The sequence below is a fragment of the Typopeltis vanoorti genome, chromosome 9 (genome assembly GCF_054136105.1).
Source record: "Typopeltis vanoorti isolate ZY-2024b chromosome 9, IOZ_Tvanoo_1.0, whole genome shotgun sequence".
NCBI lineage: Eukaryota > Metazoa > Arthropoda > Arachnida > Uropygi > Thelyphonidae > Typopeltis > Typopeltis vanoorti.
The window spans coordinates 84,980,429-85,002,160 of NC_143557.1; the positions used below are offsets into that span (position 1 = coordinate 84,980,429).

General features: G+C 35.1%; 1 protein-coding gene across 1 annotated transcript in view; it reads left to right on the forward strand.

Moving 5' to 3' along the window:
* Nucleotides 1-21,732, forward strand: part of vir (VIR_N domain-containing protein) — a 630,458-nt gene that overhangs the window by 539,666 nt on the left and 69,060 nt on the right. Inside the window, exons 34-36 of the mRNA XM_090397685.1 lie at nucleotides 1,860-2,017; nucleotides 9,438-9,565; nucleotides 13,591-13,667. Coding sequence (XP_090253811.1) covers nucleotides 1,860-2,017; nucleotides 9,438-9,565; nucleotides 13,591-13,667 — 363 coding nt within the window. The remainder of the gene's footprint in view (nucleotides 1-1,859; nucleotides 2,018-9,437; nucleotides 9,566-13,590; nucleotides 13,668-21,732) is intronic.

Below are 21,732 nucleotides of genomic sequence, written 5' to 3' on the forward strand. Positions count from 1 at the left end.
CTGTATCCTTATTCAGCTTTCAGGGATAGTCTAAATTATCCCCTCCCCCCATTTGCTGTCATATCCCCTCTCCTCCATCTGCATCTTAAATTGATATGTAAAATTCCACAGATCAGATATCATGGTTATCTGCTCTTGATTCTTTTCTTCTTCCCTCATCTTCATGGAAATAAGGCAACCATATCTAAGTGCACTAGTCCAGGTGTAGTCTTGTCAAATCTTTGTAAAGCAGGAGAATAGCCTATGCATGCTGAAATTTGAATGTAAACTAAAAATTGTTGAATTAGTGTTCAAAATCACTTGCAATATTTAACATATACAATTTGTATTTTATTTCACTCACAAGAACAAGCTCTAATTTGTTACATAGAACAGATATAATTATTTATTTGGACACAATAAAACAAAGAATGCAATAGACAAACTGAAAATGTTTTGGTATTACCTTTTTCACTTGAGTATTAAGAGGGTGTTCTGAAAAGTTCTCAGCCTAACAATGAAAAAACGAATTTATAATTTCAAAATTTTTCAACATAATCTCATTTATAACTAACACATTTATTCCGGTTATGCTCCAGTGCCATTATCTGGTCCCTGTAATGGTTCTCAGTAAGATTTGCAAAATACAGCTGCAATCACTCCTTGATTCGAAGAAAAAGGCTGACCAGTGAGGAAGAGAGAAGTCAGAGTGAGCCAAATCTGGGGAATAGGGTGGATGTTCCAATGACTCATAGTCCAGAACCCTTAATTTTCCCATTACCAAAAACACCTTTGTGGACAGGTGCATTGTCCTAATGAAAGATCATTTTTTTCCTTCTTCTGCAAACCGTGTCTTTTCTCACAAATTTTTTTGTCTAGTCTGGTTAAAAAATTGGAATAATATTCCCTGATTATTGTTTTACCCTTTTTAAGATAATTAATGAACAAAATGCCTTTATCAAACCAAAACACTAATGTCATGACCTTTCTTGCTGATGGAACTGACTTTGTCTTCTTTGGCACTGAACAACCAGCTTTTGTCCACTGTTTTGACTGCTGTTTGGATTCTGGTGTGTAATGGTGAATCCAAGTCTCATCCATAGTAATAAATCGATGCACAAAATCTTGTTAAAACGCTTCAAGCACTGTTCAGAGATTTTCATGTGAGTGCATTTTTGATCTGCTGTGAGCAAGCATGGCACCCATCTTGCGCAAAGCTTTTTCATTTGCAATTCTTCATGTAAAATATATCCTATACATTCTTTTGAAATGCCTATAGTCTCAACAATTGCACACGCTTTGACTTGCCAGTCATCCAATACCATATCGTGCACTTGATCAATGATTTATGATGTTGTTACACTTTTTGGACGTCCTTCAGGTGGATCATCTTCAAGGCTGGTATGGCCACATTTAAGCTTGGCAGCCCATTTCTTAATTGTCGAAATGAAGGAGAAGAATACCCATAAACTTTTATGAACTTCGCATGAATTTTTTTTGACATTAAACCTTTTTTTTACAAAGAATTTTATAAAATGCACGATACTCAATTTTATCCATTTCAAGAGAAACAGACAACACTTTTGCTTCAGAACAGCTGTATAAAACAAACTACTTGATAGAATGACTTGCAATTTCACATGGATGCTTATGACAGATGTACCAACTTAGAAAAAAAAAACTTGCCGATAGTGTTGCCATCTATGGTCGAGTGTGAGAACTTTTCTGACTACCCCCATAGACTACTAAAGTGGAAAAAAATTTCATTAGCTACGTGAACATTATTTCAAGATTGAAAAAATTTATTTTTTATGATATGTGTTTAGTTAATGAAACACGTTATATTGTTATGTTTCAAATTTCTCTCTCTCATTTCATAGAAATGATAGAACCCTTATTACCTAGTCCAGAAAGTCAGTCTGCTCAGTTTGCAGCTCGCCCTGTATTTGCAGTTGGGGAAACAGAAGAAGAACGGCTTAGTCCAGCATACTGGCTAGCTGTTCCTGGAGTAGAAGAAACTGATCAAGAACCAGAGCAGGTGCATAGCTATTTTAATGACTGCTTACTATGAATATTTGAATATTTTTGTGGTATCTTACATACTTTTAAAATTGCCAGCCATTGATTATCTTTTTTGTTTATAATATACACACACACATGCATATATTTTATTTATTTATTTATATATTTTGGTCAGTGATTTATTAGTTATGCTTTATGACAACTTGCTATTTTTTTTTTTAAATGAAGAATTGTGAAATATAGATAGATTAGGAAAATTTTTGTATGACCTATGTGTATCACTCCCACATGTGAGAGGCTGCAAGGCCTTTAGCAAATAAATGCTGTGTTGAGTGGGAATTAAGAGCAAAGTAATTTCATTATTCTTTTTGAATAGTTCTCCAAGAATAATTCTTGGAGAAGGCTATATATTAAAGATGCAAGAATAACCAAGTGAAAGAAACTTTCAACACTTGGAGAAGGCTGTTCCACAGAATCAAGATGATTGGAATGAAAGGTGATGTTATTGTAGGTTTAAAAGAAATTGATGGGGTATGATTGCAGTTCTTCTGAACACAACCTATAAAAATATTTGTAGAAGAGAGAGAGAGAATGCAGAAACCAATTGTAATGCACATAAACTTTTATTAAATTTGAATGAATTTCTTTTGGTGTTAAACCTTCTTTTACAAAGAACTTTATAACCGCATGATGGCTGAAGTCAAGGCAGAGACCTCAAACCGTTCACAGGATAAGGTGGTCAGCCCTATGCCCCGGTGTATCGTATGTCCATAGTGTTGAGTTCTCAAGGCCGGTTTGCCTGCTTTGCAGGATGAATAACCCCAGGATAACCCTACTAAATAAATAAATAAAAAAGGTGTTTTTTTTTTTTTTTTTTTTTTTCACCCCTGCTGCTCTGAAGTAAGTGGAGAACTGAGGTGTTTTGGTGAAAAAAAAAAAAAAAATCTGTTTTAGAAGTATTGAATGTGATTAGGTTGTTATTGTACCATTGAATGATAATGTTGAGATCGGTGTTTAGAACACTTATAGTAAATGATCTTGAAACTTGAGATAAGCACTGCAAGGTTTGTTGTTTGAGTAGGATGAATGGAACACATAATGCATACACATCTAAAAGGGAGTGTGCTTTGCATTATGGGATACTAAAGCAATTGATGGAGAAGTCATTAGCATCTATATACAAGTAGCTCACCTGTGAAGATATTTCACATACAAATTTTGTTTGCTTATAATTGAATAAAGAATGAAACCAATAATGTAATTTCTTGGCATCTTTAATTTATTTCTTTATGTCTGGTAATCATTTCCTACTCTGCTGTTTAGATCTCCAATAAGGACCAACATTTTATTTTTCTTTTTGGCAGCTGTCTTCTCTAATGACTCAAATAATTCTTCATCTTCTTCCTTACCAGAACCTTCTGCAGGACAAATAGGCATGAATAAGGCTCATTTTCTAGTTCCCTGTTCTGATATTTGCTCAACTTGATATTTCCTCCATTCCAGAAGATATTCCTCATATTTAGTGTTGAATACTTTAGATGTGCCTTCTTTTCCCTGATTGTTATTGCCTGAATGTAACATCCTGTGTTTGTTTCCTAGAAGAATCTCATTCATTTTTGTCTCTGTGTGGTAATGCCTTTATGTCAATCTGGTATACTTATCCAATTCTTTTAGTAGTTCTCTTTTTCATTGAAGCCTTTTATTTTGATAGTACCAGTCTTGAATTCTGCTAATATTGAGGTTGGGATTTGTTGCAGTATCTGACTTTTCACTGTTTGTCCTTTTTCCCCTGATGAAAACAATGGGGACCTTGTTTAGCTAAGCATTGCTCCAGCTTGTATGAAATTTTGTCATGTTATTTTGCTTTAAGCCAAGAAGAATAAAATTTGGTCAGGTAAATACTAAATTGCTAGCCCATCTTTGTTCATTCAATATCTAGGTAGATATCTACTAATAGGATGCACCCACAAGGAGGTTAAAATTGGACATTGTGTCAGAAACCCTGGTTGGTTCTCTGCATTCATTAAAAGCTACATGGTTGTCTTCTCTCAGTTATCCAGCTGTAATCTTTTATCTCCTCTTTTCATAGTTTTGGTCTTTTTATTGCCAAATGTAATGCCAAATTTGTTACAACTGTTATTCAGTTAGAGAATTTTTTAGGAGTGCATCACCTGCATAAAGCAGAGTGCTAAGTTGGATATTTCTGATTTAAATATCAGATTTAATACCACTTACTTTCATAATATGATCCATATAACTGATGAATAAGATTGGAGATAATGTGCATCCTTGTCTTACGCTAGATTTTACATGAAATCATCTTCTGCATTTCCTTCAATTCTGACTAACAGCTTCAATATCGACTACTTATTATTGCATATAATGTTCTGTTTATCCATATAATCATAGCAAGTTAAGAAGCTTTTTTTTTCTCTTGGCACGTTGTATGTTTTTTGAGACTTGAAACTTAAGTACAGATCTTTGTTATATTCTTGTGATTTCTCAACAGTAATGTTGTAAAGTGAAAATCTGATCTTTACAATCCTGTTTGGTCTGTACCCAGCTTGTTCTCTTCCAAGTTTTCTTAACTTCTTCTCATAAATCTTACCACGATCGTCAAGTAATTAACATGATGCAGCAGAATAACATGTTTACATATGTATCAACATATTATTAGAATATTCTCGATCAGAGATCTTGTAGAAAGTTGTTCGCTTGGTTAGAAAGTAAATCATCATCATTGCCAGTGGATCTGATGTTGTTTTCACCATTTTTTGATATTTGCCTCTGTCCATTGCCTGCTAGATTTTGCAAATGTGTCCAGAAAGCTTAATTTTCCTTTGAATTAATTTCTATGTTATATTCTCTTCGTAGTTTACTTTTCAATACATTTCTTAATTCATTATCTTTTGCATCCATCGAATTCATGGAATCAATGTCTCATAATCACAGTGAGCACTTGTGAATATGCATGTTTCCAGCAGTCTTAGCTTTGTGGTAAGGCTTAGTGATTTACTTTTTTCATTGACTGTAGGTTCACTTTTGTTATCAGAGATCTTATCTCTTGTTTAGTCAAAATCATGTGGCATGTTACTCTCATGATATCTGTAGCTCCTAACTTCTTCCAGCTCATGTCTGTTGACCTTTATTTGCTTTTTTGCCCTCTCTCTTTGAATATCATTGTTTTAGTTTTTTGAGGTTCATTATCAATCCATATCTTTTGCAACATTGGTCATCTACAAATCATAAATTATTGACTTACTTAAATAAAGAACCAATAGTCTTCATTTTGGCGATGTAACATTATTTAAATTAAGGGGATATTAAGTCCCACATTGTTTCAAAACCGAATAAGAAACTCAAAGATCGTAATCAAAGAGTTTCATGCCGAATATAGTAAACTATAAAAGTATCGGCGGATACTAGCATAAGCTAAAGCATGTAGTACAAACTAGGGACAATGAGAACACAAATAAGTCTCATTGTCCTGTTTCCCATTCTGATACTTGCCCACATCACTCTACTTGATATTGTTTGCCATTCAAAATACACATGTATTTTGTATTCAATACTATAGCTACACCTTCTTTTCCCTGATTGTCATTATTATGTCGATCTGGTACTTTTCCAATTCCCCGGTTATCTCCATTTGTTTGCCATTCAGGTTTCTTATGTTGATAGTACCGATTTTGAACTCTGGTGGTGTTGAGTTGGGGATGTGTTTCAGGATTTGCTCTGGTTCTCTGGCGATAAAAATGGGTCCTTGTTTATCTGGGTGACTCTCCAGCCTCTATGAAATTCTGTCATGTTGTACCATCATTTTATATTTTGGTTTAAGCCAATAAGAATACAATTTGGTCAGTTTAAATTCCATTGCCAGCTGATCTTTGTTCATTCAGTATCACTACGAGAAGGTGAGGATTTTACATTAGGTCATAAGCGATGGTCGGTTCTTCGCATTCCTTTGTGTGGAAGTCTCCTCTCAGTTATACAGTTTTGATCCTTAAGCATCACATATGTATGTATGTATATTCAGTAGTCCAAAATGGAACATAAATAAAACCATTAAACAAGGAAGATGATGAATCAGATGGTCTATAGATTTTAAAAAGATTAAAAATTATGAAAACTAAAAATTGAAGACCAAAAAGTATCAAAAACAGTGAAGCATATAGAACCAGCAACATAACTGTGCCGGCCATATCGTGGGGATCATTGTCAGATAATGAACAGCACAAAAGTAAGTATGAGTTTGATTGGTTTAAGAGTAACAGGAAATTGGGGTTGTTTGAAATTAACTGGGAGTAATTTATTTTGCTTAATTTCCAAGAAGATGAGATTAGATAAGGCATTTTTGTGTATATAGCGTCATTTATAGCATCCTGATTTGCTCTTATTGCTAGAGATTCTAAACAACAGAGTTTGGTTTCATTTTCTTGGAAATCAGTGATGGTACATTTTTCAGGGGTTTGTTTCGATTGTATTGCATGCAGTGATATGTCAGTAGTAGGATTTTTATGTTTTTGTATATTATTGTATGTTTGCATTTCTTTTTAGTGGTGGAAATATACGTGTTCTGGAATGAGAGAATATTGCAGTCTTGTTAATGTTAATTTTTTTTTATTATCATATGGCAAAAAAAAAAAAAATAAATAAACAATACTTTAAAGAACCAATAATAGATCCAGCGTAGCAGGTATAGCATTGCATCCTGATTGGTAGTTAATCTTGTAAAATACATTATGGCATAGTAATAGATTGGTCTGAGATATTGTGACTGTTTTAACTTTAATAATTTACCAGATTTAACTGAACTCTTTTTTAATTAAAACTGAATGTTTATCTCACATGCTTTGCTGCCTATGTGGCTGACCATCTACCAGAAAATATTTAACACAAACATAAAGCTACAAAAAACTGAAATGTTTCCCAACAGCCATTATTTCTATAAATCAAAAAATACTGGGTTGATGGTTTAGTCATGAAATACAAGTCCTCGGTTTCTATTTAGTGTGCTTATGAGCAAATGACCTTGGAAGATTCCTTGGACAATCTGAAGTAATTATTCTCTTAAGGCATGGAGAAAGCTTGCCAATTTATTGTGTGATGTTCTGTTTAATATGTGTGCTGCTAGTCTGCTTTTTTCTCCACTCTTGTTTTAAACATTGCTTACGTATTCTGTTTTTTACAGATTTCAAAATTTCCAAAGGAATTTTTAATATACATACAAAGTTGTAGCTTCAAATGCCTTTCCACAAGAACATGGAATCTTGTATATTCCAGGATGTTTATGAAATGGAACGTTGTCCTTAGGGGAATATAGGAAACTTTGTAAGTTGTTAACTGGTTTGAAGCCCATTTTAATGCTTTGGAATTTGGATGTGTCACCAATGCATGGTAAGGATACCATGCCTTTGTAATTAACTTCTGGGTTATCATGGGACTGTTCATTGGAAAATAATTTCTTTAGTAAATTTTTTGAGTAGTTATTTTGAAAGAACTGACTAAATAGGATCTGAAATTCTTTTCTTTTAATTTCATCCTTTTTTGAATCAATTTAAAACTCTTTTATTTAAGGATTTGATGATACCTAATTTTTGTTGAGGATGGTGGAAGGAGCTTGCATGTAGTACCTGCCATGTGAGTTGATTTCTTGTAAATTCTAATGTTAATCCTCCAGCAATGTTTTATTGACAAGGATGACTAGGAATGGTAATTTACTGTCCTTTTCTGTTTCTAATGTGAATTAGATTTTCAGATGGTGATTATTCAGGAAGTGTACAAAATCTTTAAGGTCTCTAAGAATGGCAAATAATAAAGGTGCCACTACACATTTCTTCCATCCCTGCTCAAATTTTCATTCTTTACTTAGAACAGGAGATTTTACTGCCAAAATGGTCAGTGCTCACCTCTACTGCATTCCATTGCCAATTTATTTATGGAATAATTTGAGGAAGAAACTAAAGCGCAGACATCCTTAAAGTTACATGTCTAGTGGAGATATTATTATTACTTGACACCTCCAGGGAGTCACAGACTCATCGAGGGAGGGCACCAACTCTCTGTTGGCACCACTCAACCCACCAACGAACTGCACAATCTACTGCCCACAACCACTAGTATTTTTCACAGACAATCACAAACATCCATGTCCACAGCGGGATTCGAACCCGCAGCCTTTTGGCTGGATATCAGATACGTTAACCACTCGGCCAAACAGTTATGTTGATGATAATTGGCTAACGTACAAGCCTTACCACTAGCCTAAGATATTGTGGTTTTATGTTTTAGAACATTTTGTAGTTTGTTTCTTGTGGTAAAGGTAATTCCCATTCTCTGATTACAGAGTATCTTCGCTGGAAAATTTACTAAAAAATAAAATCACAATATCTCAGACCATTGTAATACTATGGCATAATGTTCATAAGTTTAACTGCCAATCAGGATGCAGTACCTGTTACACTGGATCTACTATTCATTCTTTAAATTTTTGTTTATTGGAACATTACCAAGATTGCCATATCCCCATACCAGAACACTTACATTCCACCACTAAAAAGAAATGCAAACAAAAACACAGTGATAATATAAATCATCATTGCATGCAATACAATCTAAACACACTCCTGAAATTCAAAAAGTTACCATCATTGATTTCCAAGAAACAAAGCCAAACTGCATTGCTTAGAATCTCTAGCAGTAAGAATTAATCAGGATGTTACATGCAAAAAATGGCCTTATCTAATCTTGCTTTCTTTGCAATTAAACAAAATAAATGAGTGCCCGTCATTAATCTCTTCCGAATCAACCTCTTTCTAATACATATTAAACTGTGTGGCAATCTTGTAGCTAGATTTGGGGTGCTTATCATCTGGCAAACCTCGTGTTGCTTGTCATGTATGTACTCCACTAGTTTTTGTTTCTTTTTGGTCTTTAATTTTTAGTTTTCATAATGTTAATTACTAAAATCTATATCATTAACTTTTAAAATCTATATAGTCCATCTGATTCATCCTCTTTTTGGTTATTAAATATACATATTTAAGTTCACTTAATTGAGCTTCATTCTCAGCTCCTTTCTCTTACCATATGTTTCAGTTTGACTCTGAACATATGGTTCAGAGTCAAACTGAAACCTTCTAAACATATACAATCAGGTATGTCTTTTTAATTACTCTTTTAATATAAATAAACATTTCTGTATTAATCATCCTAGTTGTCCTCTGTTTGCAAAAGCAGAGTGACTTCATTATTCAATAATAAGCTTTGCTATTTTTTGTTATAACTTGTTACTTTTGATTTTAGTCTTAATGAGGAAACTAATACGTATTTTTGCACTTTTTTTAAAAAAAAATATTTCTTAGTTTTATTATAAATTGAATATTTTAAATGTTTTTTTTTTTAATAAAAAGTGCTTTTTTTTTTGTTTGTTTTAGGTTCCTTGTGACTTGATCACTATGGCTGATCAATTTTGTCCAGAATTTGATCTGCGATCCAGTCTTGAGAAGCTGTGTCTCTCCACTGAAACAGATCCAGAAGTTAAGATGAAGAAAAAATCATCAAGGTTAATGCTTGTGTTAAACAAATAACTCCTATGCACAGTGCTTGAGAATTGTGTATTAATAGTGATGATTGTGGATTTCAGAAGTGGAAGATGTCCAGAATGAGAATGGAATGATAACTTGAAGTAATTAAAACCATTATTTGCATTCTGAACATCTGCTATTTCAGAAATGCACCTTAATAGTAGGGAATACCATTCTCCAGGTTTTATCTTAAAAGTTCTAGACATGCTAAATGCATGTTATCCACTTTTGAATACTAATATTTTTTAAATCACTTCCCTGTAACATTTGCAGGTCCTAAACTCTTAAAATTAATCCAGACATTACAGTAATGCACGTGGGAGTGTCCATTGACCTCTCCCCAAGCAGTGTGTGTATATATATATATATATATACACATACATACACAGGGGTCTATAAATTATGCAAAACCCCACTCACCACACAAAAAATTGACTCGCCCAAGATCACCCAGTATTTTAATGACATATCCCAATAAGTCAATAAGAGTTTTACAATATGATTAATAGTGCTGTACTGTGGCTAGAGAAGTTATTTATTTTTATCCATCCATCCATCTTCAAGGTCCACCTTTCCTAATGGGTTGTGGGGGCAGCGGCTGCAAGAGGGACTTCCAATGGTCACGATCCTCCGCCATCAAGTTCAGATGTTTTTTGTTTTTTTTTTTGTTATTAAATAAAAAATATTGTATTTTGTTCATTCTGCAGCTACTCACCATGGGCAAGTGGATTTGTTGAGCCATATATATAAACACACACACACACACACCCTCTTTCCAAAAAGAAACCGAACTTTTGATAGAAAATAAAACACAGGCCAATTATAATTATTCAAATCATTTATTTCAATCAATATACTCTCCCTCAGCTTCGATACAGCATTTGGTATGGTCAATTAATTTGTTAAATGAGTTTTTTATATCGGTTTTTGGGATACTGTTGAAGGTCGTGGTTACTGCCGCTTGAACGATTTCAATGGTGTCGTATCACTTTCCTTTCATCAGCAAATGAAGTCGGGGAGAAAGAAGTCACAGGATGCTAAATCAGGTGAATAAGGTGAGTGATCCAACACACAAGCTTAGTTTTCAAACACGAGGTGATGCTAAAGCTCACTATGATATGAGTGTCAATTATCTTCAATAGAACTTTTTAAATGGGAAGTTTTTTTTTTAATATATGATGTGGTATGACTAGTTTGGGGGGGGGTTTGCTGTTTGGATAATTTATAGCAGGGAAAATGAATGATGTCTACTATGGGTCTTAGGGGATGTTCGAACAATAAGATGGTGCATTATCGTGCAAAAGTGACCAGCTGCCTACATCATGATATTCGTGCCATATGCAACGAATTCTTGCTATCAATCACTTTAAAACTTCAAGATAAACCTCACCATTGACTGTTTGGTCAGGCGGAACGAATTCTTTGGAATCATAGAAACAAATCAGCATTGTCTTTACTTTTGACTTCTCCAAGCAACTTTTTTTTGGATGCCCCTCTTCTGGCGGTCTCCACTCAGCACTCTGGCGCTTTGTTTCGGGCCTCATTCTCAAAACACCACGTTTTGTCACCAGTAATGATAGTTATAGGGAATTTTGAGTCCTTAAGAGCGGTTTTAATGAGGTCCTTGCAGTGTTCAATTCAATACAGTTTTTGGTTGTCGATCAGCTTGTGGGAAACAAATCATGAATTCAATTTACGAATGCCCAACGTAAATGCCAAAGCAAACAGCGGAAAACTCTGAGTTCGCCATGTCCAAAAAAAAAAGCATACATGTCACGTTCGCAAAGTTATATGGACTTGTTAATCTTTGAACTTAAGCTAATTTCAAGATTTTTCTTTGCATACCTTTCAGGGCACACTGGTGAGATGTGGAGAACTACCAGAGAATAACTTCTAGATTCTCTAGGGCTGGAATTGGATAGCACAGGATATTGTTAAGACTTGTGCCTCTTGTAGTCCTACATGTGGACTGTAGTATGTAGCACTGTTTTAAATGAAGTTACAAAATTAAAATAAATAAATTTACTTTCTTTTCGCAAGTGGAATGCACATAAAAATCCACAGAGAGAGAGAGAGAGAGCATAGAAATACTTAAAGTTCATCTGTGCCTTGGTGTGGGAAAGAGATTGAAGATAAAGTAGAAATCTCTTGATGCATTTCCTGAATAGCTGGAAGCATAGTCCTTGGAGGAAAGTGAAAGAAGATAGCAGCCAGATCAATGGGCATTATCCAAGAAAATACCTATAATGAAGGCATAAGGTAAAAACAGAACATGGGAAAGTGATTAGAATGAAGTTTTGAGATGAGTCATCTATTAAGTGGACTATCCTCTTCTGGATAACATCACAACATTTTTTTCAGAATACTATACTAGACATGGTCAATTTTAGGATTTATATACAAGGTGTGACAATTTAATTTCTGGAATAGCCGCATTGTGTCACCTGTGTGGTGATTTGGTTGTAGTCACATGAGTAATCATGTTTGTATGTCTTTTAACTAATGCGTACGTAAACCTCAAGCCGCTAGAGCCATTTGCTAGTTGGCTATTGCATAAACAATAGAGATCTGTGTGTGTGTAAACGTTGGCATAAAAATGTGTGATCAAAATTTGGGCAGCGTGCTAACATTAAATTTTGTGTGAAAATTGGCAAAACTGCTACTGAAACGTTGGAACTGTTGAAATTGCCATATGGTGTGGATGCGCAGAAAAAGTCAAGTGTCTTTGAGTGGCATAAGAGATTCAGAGGTGGGCAAGAAGACATTTAAGTGTGCGATTCATGACTAATGAATTACAAATGAATCTAGAAACAGTCAGGGTAATTTTAACTGAAGAATTGGGTATGTGAAAGATTTCTGCAAAGTTTGTGCCTGGGATCTTGATGGACAAACAAAGCAGCGACTGATCTTTCTGCAAATAAGCACGTTTCCAAGAGTAATTATGGATGACAAAATCTAGTGCTTCCAGTATGATCCTGAAACAAAATGTCAGAGCAAACAGCGGAAAACCCTGAGTTCGCCATGTCAAAAAAAAAAAAAAGCACACGTTACGTTTGCACTTCAAGACCAATGCTGTTTAGTGGAGCTGAAAAGATTACAAGATTCTGTTCAGAGAAAAAGAACTGAATTGTGGCCAGACAAGTGGATCAGCCATCATGACAATGCACTAAGCCATAGTGTACTCATCATGAGAGAGTTTCTGGCCAGAAAATCAATTATCAAATTAGGTCATCCAGCTTATTCACCCGACTTAGCTTCCTGTGATTTCTGGCTGTTTCCAAAATTAAAGACTAATGTGATAAAGGAATTCAAGAATATTCTGGAAAAAGAGTTCCAGCTGGAAATAGGGCTCTTTCTGAAAGAAGAGGCGTGTTTCCAAAAATGGGAACACTGTTTAAACAGTGTATAAATGCCCAAGGAGACCACTTTGAAGACGACAGTAGCCACTAAATTCCGAATGTAGATTTTTTACAGGTGCATTTCTGGAATTAAATTGTCACCTTGTGGTGTTATCAGTTGTGCAGATGAGAAGTACTGTTGAGGAGTAAGTCTGCCCAAGAAGAAAAATCTGGTCTTGACTGAAGATGTGCATATTTTCAATAGAAAGGATAAGTGAAGCGATAAGAAATAAACAGGATTGTTTTTATTATAATTGAAGTTCTCTCATTGGCTTCAGCCTATAGAAGAATGGCAGGCAAAGTTTAAGGCATTGGTGAAGGAAGATTTTACAGTGAAATGATAGTACTCTATAAGGTTTTTCAAAAATATAGAGATCCACGTCTCTGTGCAAAATATAAAATTTATATTTTGCTTTAAATCACTTTATCACTTGTTTTTAGATGGGAAAAAATACAAACATGAACACTGAAAATTTGTGTACTCTGAAAGTAGTAAAATTATAACAAATGATTCTAAATTGTTTTTCCATTATTGTTTTTTTTTTTAATTTCTGGAAAATGTAAATGAATCTGATGGTGTATTTTTTCCCACTCTTTTTTAATAGCAACGGCTTAGGAAAGCGAAAGTATCAACCCCTAGTCAATCCTAGTAAAGCTGAAACTAATAGTAAAAAGCCATTCAGTAAGTATAATTTCCTTGAATTAGCTACAGAATATAATAAATTGCTTGTTTGCAATGAATATGTATTTAGGATTGTGGTATACAAAATTTCAATGAGGGCTTGTTAATTCATCAACCTTGAAAAAATGGAAATTGGATGAATCACTGGAAAAAACTTTACTTACAATACAAACATTTAAAAATGTTTGTAAGTAATTAGGTGGTGTTATTTTAAAAAAGTATTTTTTTTTTTTTGATAAGAATCTGAATATTGAATCTATCTATTAAATGATCTTCAGTTTTAAGAAAATGTTAGTCTTTTTTTTTTTTTTTTAATATATGTGCTATTTTTATCCTGATGATAACAGTATATGCTATTTTTATTTATTTTTTAATTTGTACCATACTCACTTCTAGAGCTATTCCTCCCTCTTCTTGTTTTCTAATTTTTTAAACAGAACATTGTAAAATCTGCAAAATTTTGCATAGTACTTTTTTAATTTTTTTATATTCTTTTATTTTAATGTTGAGCCCATACACGAGAGGTTAGTTAATCAACCTATAGTACATTAGTACCATCTGTGGGTTGGGAAAGGAGGTACTTGTTCACGTTTGATTTCAATGACTGTATATTATATTCCTTGGGGAACACAATGGGGAACACTATATGCTATTTTTATTTATTTTTTAATTTGTACCATACTCACTTCTAGAGCTATTCCTCCCTCTTCTTGTTTTCTAATTTTTTAAACAGAACATTGTAAAATCTGCAAAATTTTGCATAGTACTTTTTTAATTTTTTTATATTCTTTTATTTTAATGTTGAGCCCATACACGAGAGGTTAGTTAATCAACCTATAGTACATTAGTACCATCTGTGGGTTGGGAAAGGAGGTACTTGTTCACGTTTGATTTCAATGACTGTATATTATATTCCTTGGGGAACACAATGGGGGAAAGACTGTTCCAAAATACAGCAGTAACAGAGATGAAGGAGGATGAAAAGAAACTTGTTCTGTTGGTTTCAAGTGCACTGCTCAACATCTTTCGCAGTTGCACTTGTTAAAATGAGCTTAGTACTAAGTGGGGGAATTATTAATGCTATCTCAGATGAACATTTTCCATGGAAATATTTATAGAAAACATATATTGCAGAGACCATTCATCTGTGCAAAAGTGGGGGGAATGAGTTGGTAAGAGATGGGTCATTAATAAGTCTGATTGCTCTCCTCTGTATCGAGTCAAGCATTTTGATGGAGCTATTGCCCCCCCCCCCCTCCAATACGTGAGAGTAGTCAATAGCTGGGTGGATATGTGATTTGTATAAGGTTAACAGCTGTTCAGGGATGAAGTAACATCTTGAGCGAAAGAGAAATCCTAGTTTTTTAGAAGTTGAAGATGCAATGGTTGTGATGTATAATGAATTTAGTTTAATCCTTTTTCCCAGTGAGAGCAAACAAAGTTTGCACCTGAAAATATCTTCAGGACTGAATATAGTGTTGTACTAACTTACCTGGATAAGTAGTGCAACACCGAGGCAACTCGTAGCAAAGGTGGAACAAGCTACCAACACTCCTAACCCAGTATCTCCCATAATGCAAAACACATTTCCTTGTGGATATGTATACTGTTATGCATTAAGGGATTGGCCACTACCCAGACTAGTTTCGACCTTTATTGAGGTCTCTTCAGTGGGAGCCAGGCCCAGATATGGAAATACCAGGCAGAAGCAGTAGCAAGTCATCTTTACCTATGGGAGTTGCCAAAAGGTTTATCACCTTTTTTTTTTGTTAAATTACTCTGGATTTAGAGAAAGATGTTGAAAGTTTATTTATCACTAGGTTAGACTATAATGAATTTAGTTTGATCCTTTATCCCAATGAGAGCAAACAAAGTTTGCGCCTGAAAATATCTTCAGGACTGAATATAGTGTTGTACTAACTTACCTGGGTAAGTAGTGCAACACCAAGGCAACTCGTAGCAAAGGTGGAGCAAGCTGCCAACATTCCTAACCCAGTATCTCCCATACACATTTCCTGTGGATATGTATACTGTTATGCATTAAGGGATTGGCCACTACCCAGACTAGTTTCGACCTTTATTGAGGTCTCTTCAGTTGGAGCCAGGCCCAGATATGGAGATACCAGGCAGAAGCAGTAACAAGTCATCTTTACCTATGGGAGTTGCCAAAGGTTTATCACCTTTTTTTTATTAAATTACTCTGGATTTAGAGAAAGATGTTGAAAGTCTCCCATAGATAAAGATGACTTGCTACTGCTTCTGCCTGGTATCTCCATATCTGGGCCTGGCTCCCACTGAAGAGACCTCAATAAAGGTCGAAACTAGTCTGGGTAGTGGCCAATCCCTTAATGCATAACAGTATACATATCCACAAGGAAATGTGTTTTGCATTATGGGAGATACTGGGTTAGGAGTGTTGGCAGCTTGCTCCACCTTTGCTGCAAGTTGCCTTTGTGTCGCACTACTTACCCAGGTAAGTTAGTACAACACTATATTCAGTCCTGAAGATATTTTCAGGTGCAAACTTTGTTTGCTCTCACTGGGATAAAGAATTAAACTAAATTCCTTATAGTCTAACTTAGTGATAAATAAACTTTCAACATGGTTGTGATGTGTTTATGCCAGGAGAGGCTTCATGTCAGGGTAATTTCAAGAAGAGAAATCTTAAATTGTCTGGAAATTTGGGTGTTGCAAAAATAACACTGGGAGAAAATGGTTCTTTTTTATGAGAAATAAGACAGTACTGGGTTTTATTAGAATTGCAATTAACTAGGTTATCTGAACTCCATTTGGGAATGGCTTGGAGATCAGAATTGAGGGCGGTAGTGGTTGATGTTCTGTAGGTTGAGGTGAATTGTGTAGAGTAAGATTTATCAAATGAAAGGGAGAGGTGCAATGTGCTGTCATCTGCAAAACTGAGTATTGGGTTGGAGGTCAGCTGAAGTCACTGATATATAGCAGGAAGAGGGTTGATGAGAGGACAGAACCTTGTGAAACCCCCAGCATTAGTTGAATGGTGAGGGGATAAGGAACCATCCAGCATCACACATAGTGTGTATTCAGACAGAAAACTGGCAATTCAAACTACAGAAGTCTTCAGACAGACCAAATGATGGCAGCCTTTCTTAGATATCTGCCAGATATCTCCAAAGTCAAACACCTTGAAGATATCAAGTTCAACCACTTGAGATTCGGCAAACTTCTCCATGGCATTTGTCTACAGGTGGTGACATATGTGAGCAGATCTCTTGTTGATCAGCAGTGACAGAATCCATACTGGTGGTTGTTTATTAGGTGGGTATCTTCAACGTAGTATAGTAGTTGGGAATTGATGGTTCCATTTCCATTATTTTAGACAGGACTGAGGTGAGCGAGATAAGGTGGTAGTTGGATGGCAATGACTTGTCTTCCCCTTCTTGGGAATGGGTTGAATATAGGCCAATTTCCAGGCTGTGGGAATAGATACCAGTGGAGTAAGACAGTATATACAGGTGACATAGGATAGGAGTCAGTTCTGGTGCACAAACTTTCAGGACAATTGGAGGAATGCCATCAGGGCCAGAGGACTTTTTTTGTGTCTGATTTGAACAGTATTTTCTGATCTCTTTCTGGCAAAATGATATAGTGGTCATTGTATGTTGATCATCTGGAATGGTCGGGGGACATTTGCCATTGTCAATTATGCTTGCATTGGAAGCAAAGTGTGAGGCTTTTTCTGTAGGTGATGATGCAATAGAGCCATCTGGTATCATAGGGTTGGGCAGAAGTTACGACCAATTGCTTTGGCAAGAGACAAAAAGGCTTGACTGCCATTTGGACAGGCTGTTAATTTCCTGTTTTTTGGTCTTGCGAACTATGTTTTAGAAGCATTGATTGTTTTTTTGCATCTATTTTAGGCTTGGGTATAAGCTCTAAAGGATGATGTAGTTCTGGATTTGAGCCAGTTATGGTATATGTTTGGTTTTTCATTTGAAACTCTCCTCCCATATGTACATATGTCTCAACAAATGCAAATTAAATTCTTCTTTGCACTTGGTAGCTTTGTTAAATGAGTAGGTAATGCTTCTGCTCTCCAAATACTTTGTCTGTTGTCTTTTGGATGAACAGATTGTGAGTTCAGTAAATTACAATCATAAGAGCTGAAGGAATAATTTATAATGGAAGTTTTGCTATAGCTAATTTCCTTTAGAAGAATACCTCTGGGACTTTGTATACTTTTCAGTAGATTGTAATGAAGTGAAGTGAATACACTATTATAGTGTTTGCTGTGGTAACAGTTAACTACATTATAAGAATGGTAATTATGGAACAATACAATATTCATCTAATATTTTTTAAATAAATTAATTTTAAATTGTCACTTTGGTTGGCTGAGTGGTTAGAATAACCACTTTCCAATCAAGCTGCAGGTGTGAATATTGCCCATGTGATTGTTTTTAGGTGAAAAATGTATTTCTTTGCTCAGAAAGACTATCACGCTGCTTATTGTAGAACTGAAGTGTCTTTATAAAGTTAGTGGAGCAGTGTTTCTGGATTATCTAACCTTAGCCTACCCTCAGTATTAAGGTTTACAAAGGATGTGGATGTATATAGTGGAAAGACAACTGTTATGAGTTTAGTTGTTGAATTTAAAAAAAAAAAAAAAAAAAAAAAAAAAAAAATGGATTCTCTACTTAACTAAGGGTGTGGATCATGTACTTAAACATGACAAAAAAAAAAAAATAATAATAATTATAGCTAATGTTTCCTCTAATTTTTGCTGGTCCATGTGCACAAGTTTCTAGCCTCAGACTCAAGGTGTGCACTATGCTCACAATAGCAAAAGTCACAAGCCACAAACCCTTAATTTCATATGCCTAAAATTTGTGATAACATCTTTGTTAAAAGATGTTATATTCTGTATGATAAATATTTCTATAAGAGCAGTGCAAATCCTTACTCTTTCAGCTACTTAAATATTACATATACATCCACTTCATAAACAAATTTGCAGTTCTTTTCTACTTTAATTTTGACAGTGACATTGTGTAGGTTTAATGCACTAAAGCTGCTAATAATATTTCTCATATTATTGTTATTCTTTTTGAGTTTAGCTATAACCTGTAAAACTGAGCACTAAATTAATTTGCTCAAATCTGCTTAGCCAAATAAATATCCATCACTGTTTACATGAGTTAAGTGACTGCTGTCTACACAGTAGATACTAAACAAATATGCCTCGCCAAAAGTTATAGGCATTAGTGAGACTTGGGTAACAGCAGATGATGTAGTTACAGGGATAGAATGTGGAGGGTTTAGTATTTTCAGGGAAGATAGAAAAGATAGGATGAGGGGAGGAATACTGCTGATGATAGCAGATGAATTGCAACCAAAAAGAATAGGAGACAGGTAGGAGGGTGGCTGTTCATTTGAAGCAATCTGGCACGAGATTAAGACCAATAAGACAAAATATAGAGTTGGTTGTTGCTATATGCCATGGAGTTCCACAGGTGATCTGGAAGACATGCACTGCCAAATTAGTACAATGAATACAGGTCGAGTGATTGTTATGGGGGTTGAGGTTGGGGGTTGTCAAAGTAAAATTTATACACCTGCCGAGGGATAATTTTACTTAAGGCCGCATGTGATGGAGGGGGACAGGCGTGGGAGAGTGAGTGATAACTTTGCAAGCATATATATCTTCCTAGTAAGGTTAAACTAGTGTGGGAACAGATGTGAATGAATTGGAGGTTCTTAGAATATTACAGAATCTCAATGTAAATACAGCTGTGAGATTAGATGGGATATCAGCTAGAGTTTTGCAAGAATGTGCAAGGGAACTGGCAATGTCTTTGATTAAACTGTTCAATTTAAGTCTCGGCTCTAGTAGTGTTCCAAGGGAGTGAAAAGAGGGCAAAATTATTCCTTTGTTAAGGCAGGTTCTAAGACTACAGTAGTAGTCTTAGAAATTATAGACCAATAGGTATCTCATGTGTAGTGGTAAAAGTACTAGAAAAATTGGGAAAAATGAGAATTCAAGAATGGAGAGATAAAAATATGATATTGTATGAGGGTCAACATGGCTTTGTGAAGGGTTGGTCATGCCTTAGTAATTTACTAACTTTTTTATAATAGAGTAACAGCTGGCTACAAGATGAGTTTGCTGGATTTTGCAAAGGCATTTGACAGAATACCACATGGAACACTGTTACACAAATTAGAACAAATGGGATGGATATGACACTGATTAAGTGGATAAGAGGGTGGCTGCTGGACAGATATCAAAAAGTGGTATATGGAGGGACAGAATCAAGGTAACTAGTGGTGTGCCACAAGGTTCAGCGTTGGGATGATTGCTGTTTAATTTGTACAAATTATATAGGAAATGACCTGAAAGGAAACATTCATTCAAAATTAGGTAAAGTATTAGTTAATCAAGATGATGTTGAGAGGGATTGCAGGAAGATTTAAATAGACTGTCAGTATGGGTAAAAGCTAATGGGTGTCAGTTTAATGTTGACAAATGTAAAGTTATGCATTTTGGGATAAATAGATTACAAGCTATATCACATTGATGCCACTGTACTCCAGGAAATAGATGAAGCTAGAGATTTAGGGGTTGTTGGTGGTAGACAGAGAGTTAAAGTTTAGAGGACGTATTGCTAAGGTAGCCCATAAGATTATTTGGTGAAGAACACATTAACAGGTAGAGATAAGGAAGTTGTTATTCCTCTTTATAAGGCCTTGATACACTCACATCTGGATTACTGTGCTCAAGTCTGGTCCTCTGGATTTCATGGGGGATGAGGAAGCGCTGGAGAGGATTCAGAGGCAAGTGACCAAGATGGTGAGTGGCCTGCGGAATGTTCTCTATGAGGGTAGATTTGAAGGTGTGTGGATTGCAGAAGTTGGAAGAAGAGGTAGGAGAAAAAGAAGGAATATGATAGAAACATTTAAGTTGCTTAAAGGATTTTATAGGTGCAGGGAAAATGTTTCAGCACTTCACTAAAGTGACAAGTATGATTTATCATATTATTCATTGTTATAGTATGTTCATAAATTATTTGACTGTAAATTAGAAATTCTGAAAGCAAAAAAATTGTGTGTGCTGTTAGTAGGCACGTGCATTCCCCTTTTTGACTGGTGTAACACATTCACAGCTTATAGAGAACATTGATTATAACCTGATTTCTATTAGGCATTTATTGCTGGAATAAAATAAAGTTGTCAGATAACAGCTGAAGTTGTCATCTTTCATCTGCACTTCGCTGCAATTTAATGTTAAATTTGAAACAAGAGCAAAACTTGTCTTTATAATTATCTCCTCCACAATCAGTATGCAATTCAAATCATCATGAATAGCATTCTTCCCTTAAATTATTGGGCTCAGTGAGTTGTTGCAGTCAAGTCACTTGGCTTTTAAAAACCTAATTAATTCTGTAATATGACAGTTAATTGCATGTATTCTTCAGACAATTTGTTGTGGGATGAATAACCCAAGTCTACAGAAGAAAAATCCCCTCCATCTCCTTTTGCAGCTGACTGACTAACCTTCAGTTGAAAAGTCCTCACCCTAAAGGATATTTCAATCCAGGTCTTTCTAACCAAAGGAATTTGTCATTACCTGTTGGACTAAAGAGGCTCTTGCGAATAACATAATATATAAATAGATATAGGAATGCTTTGTTAGAGGATGTGCAAAAAAAATTTTCAAAAATCAAAAATATGTAGTTATTTTTAGCTGATATATTTTGTGAACTGCATGTATTGTGGTATGTGTATTGCATAAAGTTAATTTGCAACTACCTCTTTCCAGACCTTGTAAAGGGAAGAAGATGGACCAATTTAGACTGTAAAACATAACTTTTTTAGCAAAATCTAAACAGCTTAACTCACTTCTCCCTCCCTCTTTTGTGATTCTCACCAACAAATAGTTGTAAACCTCTAGTATATTAGTACTATGAGTGGGCTATGGAGTCTCCATAGCTCAGTCATTATAGACGAAGCCCTTTGGTCGGAAAGACCTGGGTTTGATTCCTGTCAGTGATGTGAAGAACCTTTATCTGGTCTCTTTTGACTAAAGGTG